Raw genomic sequence first — 13,649 nt, 5'->3', positions numbered from 1 at the left:
CGAACAGAGACATCAAACCAAATGCGGAGAAAAGGTTTGATGTTGTTTTGCGCTGTCTTCCTGTTCTCTCTCACTGATAGAACTTTGCACAATGGCGGCAACGAAAATGGAGTCAAAACACTGATAGCCTCACTCAAAAAGCTAGCATGGTGCATGATATAATGCAGTCTGCGCAAATAGCGGCATGTTAATGATACAAACATTAAAAAAGAAAGCACCTGAAAGCTCCTGCTCAGAATTAAATATATTCAAAAGTTGACATTAAGGCCTCATATTACATTTCATACAAGGGGATTGATATTTTTTTAAAAATTAGTAGTTTTTAGTAGTCAAATACGTGAAGCAATTTCATATTTTAATGAGGCTGGTTAAGTTAGGGTTCTTAAGATTAATGAAAGTCTGTGTGATTTAATACAGTTTAGATAAAGAGGTAGAGAAAAATAAGTATTAATCCACCATTTTAAAGTATCATATGGTTTTACATAAAATAAATTCCTTATTAAATTACTTATGTGTAATTTACATTGGTTATTGCTATTGTAACAGGGATTAATCATTAGATCAGGCCTAGAGGAAACTCAGTAGAGTAACAAGATGTTAATAGTTAAGCTGTTCCTCAGCTTTGTTTTACTGTTACTGAAAAAAATAAAAAATAAAAATGCCATTGATATTTGTTATAGCTGTTCTGATTTATAACCCACATTTAATTCATATGAATAATCGACTATTAAAATATTTGGGTTTGATTGCAGCCTTAATAGTAGTCAAGTCTCTTTCTTTAAGAAATATATTCTGTCTTTCACAATACACAGCATAAAAAGAAAGGATTTTAGATCAGGCCAATAAAACTTACTGCTGTCTGTCTTTGATGTGCCCTGTTTCTCAGTGTTTTGGGCATACTTCTGTGTCTCCTGGGTGACACCAGGCCAATGGTCAAGAGATGAGGTCATGACCAAGATAATAAATCACTGTACTCGTACACGCAAGTACTTTCTAACTGTGGTGCAAGTCACCTATGACTTCATCTTGTTGAAATTAGCACTTCCTTAAACTCACACAACATGACAGCAGGATTGGTTTCAGCCTGAGAATAGGACATCCTGCATCATTTATGTGACAGGATTATAGCTAAATCATTCTGAATCGGTAGCACACACCCACCACCGTGAGAAAATAAGCAAGTCTCTCCCTCATCCAAATAAATGAAGACACTGTGAAAGGGTGTTCTGTCCTGCAGCTTCACCCCAAAACCACACACAGCCTTTCACATACTCGCAAACACACACACACACACACACACACACACACCTCATAACATTAACACTCGGAAGAGCCAACCTTTCAAAACCATAGCAGAAAGTGAGTTTACCACCAGGACCTGACTATAGTTGTCTTTGTGAGGGCAATTTATTGTTTGCAGCGGCTGTAAAAAAAAAAAAAAAAAAAAAGAAAGAAAGGAAAAAAAGGTTTTATTTCATGCCACATACAAAGCTCTGGAAATCTTGTGTGCTAATTGACAGACCCTGCTTATTTTGTTATTTTTACTGCTAAACTGTGAAGCTACAAGTGGCTCTGCAATCATGATTTTTTTTTTCCATTTAAGCCATGAATCTCTGTGACTAGATGCAATTTAAACTAAGTCTCTAGTCCAAATAATTAATAAATTATTACGCACTATGTAAGACATAACACCATAATAGATTTTTAATCAAGCACTATATCTATATTTGATTTATACCTTTTTTTATTTCAAAAGTACATTTTAAATTGTCAAAAATATTCATGGTTTGGAATGGTATGTTTACATGCCGTAGATACAGTATGTGAATATAGTACTTCTAAGCCTTTTTAGTGGCCCTATACTCGAACCCTGAGGCTTTTCTATTTGGCAAAAAAGAAAATACTGCTAATCCATTTAAATGTAATCACTAGTCTGTCTGTTTTAATTAATGCACTGGGTTGTAGCAATATTGGAGTTACAGTACAGGTTTTTACAGGTTGAAACGAGTACAGTAAAAAAAGCTTTGTTCTGTTTTTAATTTGTGTGTGTGTGCGTGTGTGTGTGTACTCCATTTTTATTTTCAATTTGCACAAAAGGGTATTGCCAGATGGTTATTTCCTATACATATGAGTATAGGATTAGAAATGTAATGGTGCAGCATATTATATGTTTATGGATAAATAAGACCTTGTTCTTGTTTTTGGGGAGTTTCCAATTGGGAGGTGGCGGTAATCATGCCTCGCACAGACAGTGTAATTTGCTGTGCACTTGGAGCCATAGTGATGAAGAGGGAGAAAGAGGGTCTCTTTGAAACGTGGTGCTGACTCCATGAACACCTGGATCCTTTTCGCAACTACAAAGCAGAAAGACAGAAAAAGAAGCCCTGGTACTGATTAACCAGCCACCCCTCCTTCCCTCTGCCACCGAAGGCGGATGTACAAAGAGCAAAAGGCGCACACACGCACACACACACACACACACACACACGCACGCATGCAAGCACATGAATTATATCCACTAGATCAGTAGAGATGTCTGCTCCCCTTGAGGGCCACCATATGGATTGATTTTACACAGAAAAAAGGCTTACGAATATTGAACACGCTTACTGTATCTTAACTCCTATGGGCGATATCCATATTCTCATTGTAGTTTTAAAATACCTTAAAAGTACCAAACTACATTGTCTAAGTTTTGTCTATAGTGGTCGGTTTTTTTTTCAGCAACAGTCACAAAACATTTCTTTTTGTATCCTTAACCCTCAGTGGTCTAGGCTTTTTTTTTTGACTGTTTTTGACATTTAATAGTAATAAATATTCCCTATTTAAATAGATATGTGGGTTTTTAGCACAGATAAGTTGATGACGCACACAAATGTGTTGCTGATTTTTGTTTGGAGGTTGTGGTCTTGCTGTTTATAGTACAACTAACTAAAATGGAACAGTGAATAAATGCTGGTGCTGGTTTATATTCCAAATAAAATAACAAAAAAAAAAATTACTTCTCAACTGTGAAGCTAGAAGTGGATTTGCAATCATGATTTTTATTTTCATTTAATTCATGGATCTCTGTGACATGATGCAATTTTAACTAAATCTCCACTCGAAATAATTAATAAATTATAAAGCTCTATGTAGGACATGATCACTACAAATAATCAAGCAATATATTAATATATATCATATGTATATATTTTATCTTTTATTTATTTGTTTATTTATTTGGTGTGAAAAATAAACACACATTTGCTTTTCAGGAATACCTTTTTTATTTCAATAGTACATTTTAACTTGTCAAAACACTGAACATACACACTGATGAATATATAAATATTCCTTAGTATTTACAAAGCATACATCTATCTAAAAAAGTATATCTGGTTTCTACAACTCGATTTATACAATAACACATGCAAGCAATTCAGTCATTCCTTGACAATGCCTCATAATGAGATTTTGGACTTGTCCCCTTCCGCTCACCATGCTTTGGCTCTTTTGTGTCCCTCCTTATTAACTCCGTCTTGGTCCATTGGCTAAACACTTGTGATGCCACGATAGTCAGCCTAAAGGTGGCCGAAAGGTACAGATAAACAGAGACGGGGTCAGCCCCGAGGTCAAAATGGGCCCTGAGGCTTTGTGTGTTCTCTGAGCGTCTCCTCTGGGGGGAGCAGATTTTGACTGACCCCTACGACCTTATACGCTTGACCAGTCAACACCGAAGCTTACTGGCTTACCCTTCAACTCAGTACAAGTGCTTCTGTCATTACATCTCTCAAAATCATTTGAATTTACAAAAAAAAATACAATTCTATTGTATATAGAGATGTACAGTATATCCTGAACAAATACAATATTCTATAGTCCCTTACAAAGCATATACTGTTTCAGGAGATACAGTTTAAGAGATCTGTCTCTTTGTAACTGCAGCATATGTGTTTCTTAACCCAATACAGAGGGTCAGCAGAGTTTACAGCAAAGTCAGTTAGCAATTTCTTCACAGGAAATTTCCTCACAGAGGGCCCTGGCTCTCAACAGCAGAGTATTCAGTCTCAGAGGCTCGTGTCACGTCGATTAGCTTGGCCAGGCCACTTTTGGTGGAGTACTTAAAGATGAAGGCCTTCATGAGGTCATAGCGGTAGTTGCGGTTGATGAAGTTGTATACGACTGGGTTGACACAGCAGTGTAGCAGCGAGAGGCACTGTGTTACATGCAGTCCCACATACAGCGCATTCTCCAGGGTGCAGCTCAGTGGCAGTGCGTTCAGCAGTGCCAGAGTGTCCAGAAGTAGCGTGCCATGGTAGGGAAGCCAGCACACCAAAAACACCACTATGTAGGTGAAGACGAGGCGTCGGCTGGCACGACGCTCCTGGTCCGCCGAGGAGCTGATCACCCTGGCCAAGAGGGCGTAGAACACAGCAATAACAGGGAAGGGAATGGCAAAACCAAGGACAATGAAGCTCAGTTGGACACCTACAGTCCACTCGTACAACTTCTCGGCTGGGTACATAGATTTGCACACGGTTATATCTGAGTGCGTGGACTTGACCGCCTGGAGAAAGTAAGTATCAGGCAGGGCAGCGAGCAGTGCCAACACCCATATTCCCACACAGACAACCTGCCTTATCCATTTTCTCTTGTTGTGTCCTGGGGAATCACCGAAACGAGCCACGGCGAGATAGCGGTCCACACTCATGCAGGTGAGAAAGAAGATGCTGCTGAAGAGGTTGACACTGAAGATGAGATGTGTGATTTTACACATGGCATCACCGAATGGCCAGTGGCCATGCTGGAGAAGTGAGCTGATGGATATTGGCAGCGTCGCCACTACACACAGGTCAGCGATGGCCAGGTTGAGGATGTACAAGTGTGTCTCGTGGCGCTCACGGCTGGAGCGAATGTTCACCCACACCACCAGCGTGTTAGCGGCCAGGCCAATGATGAAGATGAACACGTAGAGGATGGAGAGGGAGTAGAGCATGGCATTGTGGCTGAAGGCACTTTGGCACACCATTGTCTCCACTCGGGAGCCGTTCTCCTCCAGGAAGGAGAAGTTCTGCTCTCTCAACATGTCCAGCAGGTCCGTCAGTTCGTTCATGTTCACACTCATGGTGATTTTCCTCACCGGAACTCTTGATCCTGAAATGTAAAACATCCACTGGTGAGTTATGAGGTGCTGGCAAGAAATGTACACAGGTCACAATTAAGTACTGGGAAGACAGAAAAATGTGCAACAAAGAATGTTTATTTTTAAAAACAACATTCATAATCTAAAACATCTCACACACGCCAGGGTCCCATGTCAGAGGGCAGGACCTCATGTGGTTTGAAGGAATTTTTTCAGCCTTATACATAACAGGGAACCATTTCTCAGGGTTACTGGGTTAGTTGTAATCTATCAATAGCAAGGCTGGCCACTCAGAAAGGATCAAAAAGGGGAATTATCAAGGCTGATACTTACAGCCTAATGCATCTGAAAGGAATTGTCAAATGAAAGGCAACTGACAGAAAGAATGCGTAAGATTGGAGATCCCCCTTCTCTAAGACTGTTATCAGTATCTGCAGTACTATCACACACAGTCCATTAGGAAAAAAGAGAATGAACTGATAACAACATAGCTCCAAAAATAATACAGGATCAAAACTCATGCATACAGTAGATGCTAACTGGATTATAACTAAGCCTACTATGACAGTTTTATAGCCAAAATCTACAGCATACGAATTCCTTACTCCTATTGCTCAGGAGCTAATAAATAAATAAGAGCCTTACACTGGAATCGCTGTGATAACGTGAAAAAGTATCAGATATCCATAACAAATCAGAGCTGTGCATTTTTGTATTTTTTTTGTGCAAGCCCATAAAGGAGCACAGTGACAGAAAACAGAGAGCTCCACTTCTGAAAAGCATCAGAGTGACTGAGGGTGAGGGGAAGAAAGAGGCAAAGAAGCATTATTGCTCAGGACGTGAAAGATTGCATTACATATGGGCATTTCCAGCAAGAGAGCTGCACTGGAATTAGGACAGACGGAGAACAGAGGAAAGCAGCATCCTGAAAAATATATAACACACCTTCTTATAAAACCCACTCCACTGTCTTTAAGAGAGGCAAGTGCATGGAGTGTTTCACAAAGAACAACGTACATCTGAGCAGAGGAGCAGATCGAAGAGAGTATTACAAAACCTTTACTACGTGCAAGTAGAACATGCATCTTAAACCTAGCCAGGGCTACATCTTAATCTGTTATTTACAAAGAATTTAATGCAAAGTGTGATCTTCCAAAGGCACAACTTGTGTTTGTGTGTGGCGCACAGCTGAAGAGCCATCGACTGATTTAATCTGTTTAAGCTTCTTTAGGTTCATTCCATACCGGCTGGCTGTTTTGTGCAAGAAACAGCGCTAGCACCTAACCATAATGCCATTAAGAGAAATGTGAGAGGAGATGCAGCTGCTCTTAATGCACCGCTACAAGATTACTGATCCTACAAAACCACAGCAGCAGCGGAGCCAGTAGCCTTTACAGCTCTCCTCTGTAATTATTGGTGGAGGGAGACGATGTGAGCAATGTCAAGCTCCGACCTGGCTCATCAGGTGCAATAAAACATGGTGGTCTATGAGTGCTCCCCCACCCACCTTGTTGTAAAACTGTTGTGTTTACACTTCTCAAATACACTGGGTGCCCTTACCTGAACCCCCAGGCCTCGAGGCACAAAGAGCTCCCTGTGTGGACAGGGCAACTCTCGCCTCAATCCCCCTCCCCACCCTCGTCTCTGTCTCTCTCTCTCTCTCTGTCTCTCTCTCTGTCTCTCTCTCTCTCTCTCAGTCTCTCTGTCTCGCTCTCCTTAAGCCCCCTAAAACTCTTCATTGTTTCCCTTTAACAAGTTAAAGCATTCGGCTCCACATAGGGAAGGGAAGGTCAGTGGACCTTAGAGAGCCTCAGAGCCTTACAAAATATAGTGAAAGTGTTAAGATGAAAAGTAATGAAAACCAGAAGCATAAAAGCAATAGCACCAGAGAAAAATGTGGAACATTTGAGAACAGGTTTACACAAAAAATTAGCCTGCTTATTTACTTTCGGAAGGAGAAATGGAGGGTGCTGAAGGTAAAAAAATATTTGCAAAGGAAATTGAATAAAATTTTCCCTATAAGATGTCAGTGAAAAGTCAAAGCATCCCACATATCAGAACCTTGCACAGCATTCCTGTGAGCTCAGATGCACAAAAAAAGAAGCAGAGTGAGTTAATTCCCCTCCAAAGACATTAATTAAAAAGATTATTTATTTAAAAAAAGAGAGTTTAAAAGCTTAAAAAGTTATAAGCCTGTTACACCTTTAACCTAAATATATAAACAGTTCATCAGAGCTTACAAATGCTTCACTCCTAATAAACTCTAGTCGTTGCTCAGACAGTGAAATCACTACTTTTGACACTTTTCCACACTTAAAACAAGGTAATCCGAATTGGTAATCCGTTTCAGCAGCTCAGAGTAGCTATGTGAGGGCTTTAAACTGTTTAAAAAAGCAGTTCAGCACCACATACCCGCCCTGGGTCCAAATCAGCTGCGCATGCAGTGTGATCTCAGAGTTTCTCCAGCCAAAGTCTCAAGTTAGAGGCAACCACAAGCGTTTAAAGTGACACTCAATTCACCGAATGAAAAGAAAAGCAGAGCACAATCCTTACGTTAGGGGTATCGATCTCCGGGATACCGCAGCTCTGGTCGTGTCGTAATCCTGCCGAGTCACAGGTCTGGCTTAAGCACAGAAGAGACTGAGAGAGAGGGAGAGGGAGGGAGAGAGAGAGAGAGAGATGGTCTCGCTCTGCGCTACTGGTGCTGGTTAATATATGCGGAGGAGAGCAGGAACGCCTCCCACCCGCACAACTGAGGAACTCGAGTGTAGAAACTGGAGTTTCTGTCCAGCAAACAATAACGAGAGCGGACGTGCGACACGTCGGATTTCCCTACACGCCAATATAAACACATCATCCAGTTCAAAGAGCACGTCGACGTCACAGGAGAAGTGCATAAAGAGATCTGAGACACAGCCAAGAGATTAGAGCAGGAGAAACCACTCGAGACACTTGGATCTCTTCTGGATCCATTCAAAACTTTTCTACTTCTCTTTTTTTACAGGCTGAAAGTGACAGTTATTTACACATTGGCTATTTCATCATACCTATTTCATCATGCGTCCCATGCTGCATGATCTTAAATAAAACAGGATGTTGTACTGGTTTATTTTGGTACATTAGCTATTTAGGGTATATGTCTAAATTTCCTTCTTCTTTATTAGGATTATGATTAATTAACACCCCCCCCCCCCCCCAATAATAATAATAATAATAATAATAATAATAATAATAATAATAATAATAATAATAATAATATTGTCTGCCAGTAAGCCTGCACAGTAGATCCCCCAGTTTTTGCTATCTTTCTGACCTTTTTGTTTACTTTTTTACAGTTTTGCATGTTTGTTTTACAGTTTTTACCTTTTTTACATTTTGTTATTTAGTTTTTACTTTTTTACTATATGTATGCTATTGTATTTGGTTAAATAACTAATTCTCCTTCTTCCAAACTTATGCACACCATTCTCTATCTGTATTATGGTTAATCTTTCCCCTCAAATTTCTTGTCTCTATATAACCCTATATAACCCTACAAAAGTTTTTTTTTCTATTTTTTAACCATTTTATCCATTTATTTATTATTTTTACTGCTTTTTAAATATTTAAGTTTTTTTTATTACAGTTTATTGTATTGGGTAAAGGGTTTTTTTGGTACATTATCTATATTATATAACTAACTCTCATTTTTCCAACCCTTAGCAGTGTAATTATTCTCTATCTGGATTATAATCTCCCTCCAAGTCTTGTCTTTCTGTAACGCTGCACACTAAAATTCCATTTTTAATATTTTTATCATATTTTTACAGTTTATTATTGAGTTTAATAATCTTCATAATCCTGCACAGAAAGATCCCCATTGTTTAATGAACTTTAAAAAACAGTGTTTACTTAACTATTAAATCATTTAACTAACTCAGTGTGTTCATTTTTGTACAGCTAGACTCATGTAAAATACTGGCAGTGTTTTTTCAGTTTATTCAGGTGTTTTGCTGTATGAAAAATCTTTAATCAAAACTATGTGTTATGAATAGTGGGAGGTGATTTTTTTTGCACAGTTGTTGTTTTTCCTGTTCCGAGTTTAATTTACCATATATCCTCTTGGCAATGGCTCATAGGCTTCCAGAGAAGAGGCTTAATATAGGCACAAGAGGGTTTCACCTGTTGCTTTTGAACAAGTGTTCAGCTGACCCCAAGTCTATTGACTTAAGGTTGGCTCAGAGCCACTGCATATTGTGTGGTAGACACAGAAAAGGGAAGTTTCAAAATAGCAAACCAAAATCAATAAAACTTGATTAGGTGATTACGTACACTGTCTTTTTCCATGTGAGCTTCAGTCGAGAAAGCAGCAAACAGACAAGTTGTGCATGACAGCACAAATAAAGTTATTTTATACTTCTTTAAGTTTCACCTGGACACAACACAAAACCTGTTTCAGGTTCCACATCTTATCAGAGTACGCTCAATTTATTCCTTTGAGTTCCTGCCCTATTGTAAATCAAGTCCAATTATTGGGCTTTAACCAAAATATTGTTTCCATTCAGCAATCAGGATGGATCCAAATGCATTCAGTCAGTGCCAGCATTTTCTTTAATGAGGAAGGAGGTAGATCAATAGGCCTTGAGTACGCAAATAAATGCAAGGCATTAAGCAACACCTGACCAAACAATACACACATATTTCCTGTGTATTTGGAGCAAACTGCAGCGGAACAGGGGAAACGCACACGTGGACAGATCCAGGACCTGCTACAGGGAATTTCCAGTATAACAGTTCCCACAGATTATTTAATACAACAGAGGACATTAAATAGGTACATGTAACAAATAGCAAAGATTGGCCATTGCTGTTCATTATTAAAAAGCATGAGGATGAACATTTTGGACTAAGGAAGTGACTGGAACAGCAGGCCGGTGAACACATGTTTGAAGCACATTTGGTTTCTGTTAGGGATCCTGTATGGTCAAAAAATGTCAAAATGAAAGATTGTTGAGGGAGGAAAAACTTTTTCCTTGTTATTAAGCCATTTATCAGACCCCAGTTAGGTTTGCATTCCCGACCTCAATGAAGGTTGGGAGATGTCTATTGTACTCATGTCCTATATTTTGACTTATCCATTAAGGTAGAAATGTCCAAACTAAATATTTCAGTTCTTCCACTGAAGTTGATTCTCTTAGTTTAAATTAATATTGTGCTCAAAGGACCTGGCTGTGAAATGGGTTTCTTAGGGTGTGAACGACATTGCGGGAAAGCACGAAGGATCATGTACCACTCATAAAAGTTTTTAATAGCCATAATCCATATAATAAACCAATAATATATTTCCGTGCAGAGGCTCCAGGAATAAGTCTAACTTTGACAAACAATGTTAAATGAGTTTCAGCAAGACTGCCCTTACAGGAAAAAAACACATGCCTTAACATGTGATCATGTGTTTTCCCATGTGATTATGTGAGCAATGTGTGAAGGTGAGAAACAAGTGAAGGTGCAATTCATCATGTCATGCCCTGAAATTGTACATGTAAACTCAAGTAAACACATGGCTTTATGTGAACAGTCTGTGATCACATATTGAAAAAGAATTATTCATGCAAGAAATTGTCCTACACAGGGAACATTAACGTGTGAACATTAACATTAATCTTGTGGTGGAGGGAAGATCATGTGAAAATAAAATGTGCAAAATGTGCAAAACATGTATAGTGTCTAAGAAGCACGTGTAGATTCACGTGTAAAGTCACGTGCGTTTTCTGTAAAGGTGCACTACAAGTGTACACCTGCTGCAGTGTATTAAAGTATAGGCAGATTACAAGAATTTACAAGTTACAAAGAAGTTACAAATTGAGTTTGATAATCTCAAAACTAAACAGCGTGGGGAAAATGTGGAATACAGTTCCAGGGTCTTTAGCCTGTGAACCTCGTAGCTGATTTGAATACAAAGAGCAAACGGGCTGCGCGAGCGTACAGCACAGCTTGCCTTGCTAACAGAAGATTTACCGCTTTAACTTCACTTCGCGTTACTTTTTTTATCCCTCGATAAGATAAGATGATCCGAAAATGTCTTAAAAGATAACCCCTTTGATTACGGCGCCGTTGTGGTACATAATTTAATGAGTATTGTCTTCTGTTTTCAAGCAGCTCTGTTTAGCTGAGCGCATTCTGTGCTAAGCGCGTCTCCAGCTGAGCGCGCGCTCACATTCTGCACACTTTGATCTCGTCGCCATGGCAGCGGCGCGAGGCGTCGAGCAAACTACCCGGGGCGCGAGGAAGGAGAAAGTCAGCAGTTTGATTAGTCATAGTGGATGGTTTAATATATGTATTTCCTTTCATTAAATCATGCGCCTTCTGACATGAGCTCGTGCATTTTTTTGTTGTTGTTGAACAGTTCATGTTTCGGAGTTCAGTGTGGAAATATATGTTGAGATTATTCGCACAGACTCACACTGAAGCGCACAGACTTGTGGAAAAGTGAAGTGATCACAGTGAAGGATGTCACACAGGTATGACTGTAACTTCCAGACCTATCTATTAATGCATTGCTTTCACAAACTGCATAACCCTGTGCAATGTTAAATAATATGAATATTGCATATAATGTATATCAATTACTTAAAATCCATGCATATAATAGAACCTGTACTATAGCCTAGAATGTAAGGAAGAAATTTCTGTGTAAATGAAACATGCATGCAAACTAAAGTGCACTCTGCAACCCTGAGAAGGACTGAGATGTGAGGGAGTGGGGCTACATTGTATTGCAGTTCCTATGGCAAATAACAAATTATGGCTCCAATGCCTTTCCCACAGTATAGTGGGTTGAATGAAGTTTATGGTCAGCTAAGACCTCCGGCTGAACCAATTCTGAACCACACATCAACACACACATTGAGACATCTGTGCAAGTGTGAAGGTCCTTGAACGACACCTCACAGATCGCTCTGTCAGCAAGGTTATATCCCTTCCATCCCTAGCACCGCTGTCAACATCAACATATCTGCTTTCAGTGCTGCAGTAGGCTATTCTGTTCAACTGTTTTGTTGCCTGCAAGTTAGGGTATTTCCAAAAAAGAAAAAAAAGAAAAAAAGATTCCCTCCCAGTTTTATTGTAAATGTTGCTTTAGAAGCGTCCTCCCAGCCTCCACCTACAGCTGCTTCCCAACCCCCCACACACTCCCACTCAATACTCTGTCTCCTTTGATTTGGTCACCCCTACAGCCAATGGCGCTTGACACTGGTTTTGCCCACACTGAGATCCCACTGTATGGCCCCATCAGAATACGAAAAGAAGGTAGTTTCACCCTCGCTCTGAACCCTTTCAGAGATGCACAAAAGGGACTCCCACACACAGGAGGGTTAAAAGAGGGCAAAAGGGGCATCTACTGGAGCAATGTGTATTCTATTTAAGAGGTTGAAATGAAAGAAATGTAACTTATCAGGATTTATTTAATAGTCCCAGAGCACGATTTAATTATTAGCTTACACTCTTATTTGCTAGCACTCCATGTCATGTTCTCTTGGTTAATCAGGACTAAATGGGGAAAAATACAGCCTGAGGGTACTAACACTGCCGTTGAACTATCAATAAGCTCCCACAGGGCAGGTGATTTAGAGAGGTGTTGTTAGAGACGTTAATAGGTAATAAACTCTAACCTGGTTCTCTTGAAAAGGCCGTGACCATTGCGTGCAAGGTGTAGGAAGAGACACCCCGACACATTCGGATTTCAGTTTATTAATAACCTTGCAGTTACAGTGTACACACTGAGTTTATTAGGTATTGGTTTCTTAGGTAGGCCTGTACCAATCCAATAACTAATATACTGCCAGCTCAGTTCATATATAAAATCACTGTCTAGGTGTAGTTTTTTTGTTGCATGTATATTTGGCCATATATCTAAAAAAAATTCCGATGACTTTAACATTTGGTCTGTCAGTAAAGTTATATGCATTTGATTCCTAGCACTAATGCTGTACTGTTCTGCTCTTCTGCCAACCTTATTATCTGAAGGTTAAATTATTTTTTAAAAAAGATATCTATCTGTTTTAGTGTAAACTAAGAGGAAATCCTTAATTAAAGAGAAAAGCTGAAATAGTAGATGGATCAGATTGATGTGGATTAGCATTTCAAAGTCTGTTATTGCTCTTTTGTGCTCAGGTCTTATGGCAGAATGTGGGCAGATGCCCAGGGGGCCTTGCAGGATCTACTGCAAGAAGAGATGCCCCCGTTGCTGCCCTGTCCACAGAAGGATCGTTTTCAGGTCTTTCAGACTTTGGCCACTTTCTACCTGCGCTACCTCCAGATCTTCCGGGGTCTGGAGGCAGCCTATGACCAGATCGTTCATCCCCAGAAGAGACATGTGGTACGCCACGTCCTGGAAGGAGTCATGGGGAGATTGGTGGAGCTGAAGAACGAGATGGTAGAATTAGAGTTCTCTGAGTTTCACTATTTTGACGACGTCCTACAGGACCTGAAGATGACACCTGTGAGTGCATGTATATATTATGCAGAAAAAGATTTTTGCACTTTT

The 13,649-nt window shown here is 39.7% G+C and overlaps 2 protein-coding genes across 3 annotated transcripts in view; one reads left to right on the top strand and one right to left on the bottom strand.

Moving 5' to 3' along the window:
* Nucleotides 1–3,245: 3,245 nt before the first annotated feature.
* On the bottom strand, nt 3,246–7,877 carry ackr3b (atypical chemokine receptor 3b). 2 transcript variants are annotated; one of them, XM_026933432.3, is made up of 2 exons: nt 7,679–7,877; nt 3,246–5,136 (listed from the first exon to the last, which is right to left on the bottom strand). In XM_026933432.3, the coding sequence occupies exon 2, from the start codon at nt 5,105–5,107 to the stop codon at nt 4,010–4,012; it is 1,098 nt and encodes a 365-aa protein (XP_026789233.3). In that variant the 5' UTR covers nt 5,108–5,136; nt 7,679–7,877; the 3' UTR covers nt 3,246–4,009. The 2 variants fall into 2 exon arrangements, with proteins under 2 accessions (XP_026789233.3, XP_034154659.2); XM_034298768.2 differs by lacking the exon at nt 7,679–7,877 and adding an exon at nt 7,538–7,672.
* Nucleotides 7,878–10,717: 2,840 nt separating this feature from the next.
* The window catches only part of iqca1 (IQ motif containing with AAA domain 1), a 51,006-nt gene continuing 48,074 nt past the window's right edge, over nt 10,718–13,649 (top strand). The window contains exons 1-2 of the mRNA XM_034310497.2: nt 10,718–11,625; nt 13,277–13,604. Of these exons, the coding sequence (XP_034166388.2) occupies nt 11,615–11,625; nt 13,277–13,604 (339 nt within the window). The 5' untranslated portion in view covers nt 10,718–11,614. The remainder of the gene's footprint in view (nt 11,626–13,276; nt 13,605–13,649) is intronic.

The sequence above is a fragment of the Pangasianodon hypophthalmus genome, chromosome 2 (genome assembly GCF_027358585.1).
Source record: "Pangasianodon hypophthalmus isolate fPanHyp1 chromosome 2, fPanHyp1.pri, whole genome shotgun sequence".
In the NCBI taxonomy this organism is placed as follows: domain Eukaryota; kingdom Metazoa; phylum Chordata; class Actinopteri; order Siluriformes; family Pangasiidae; genus Pangasianodon; species Pangasianodon hypophthalmus.
This window is presented reverse-complemented; position numbering and strand designations above follow the sequence as displayed.

What these genes read in the sequence shown, in the direction of transcription:
- ackr3b (XM_026933432.3), bottom strand. Translation starts at nt 5,107, where the DNA reads ATGAGTGTGAACATGAACGAACTGACGGACCTGCTGGACATGTTGAGA.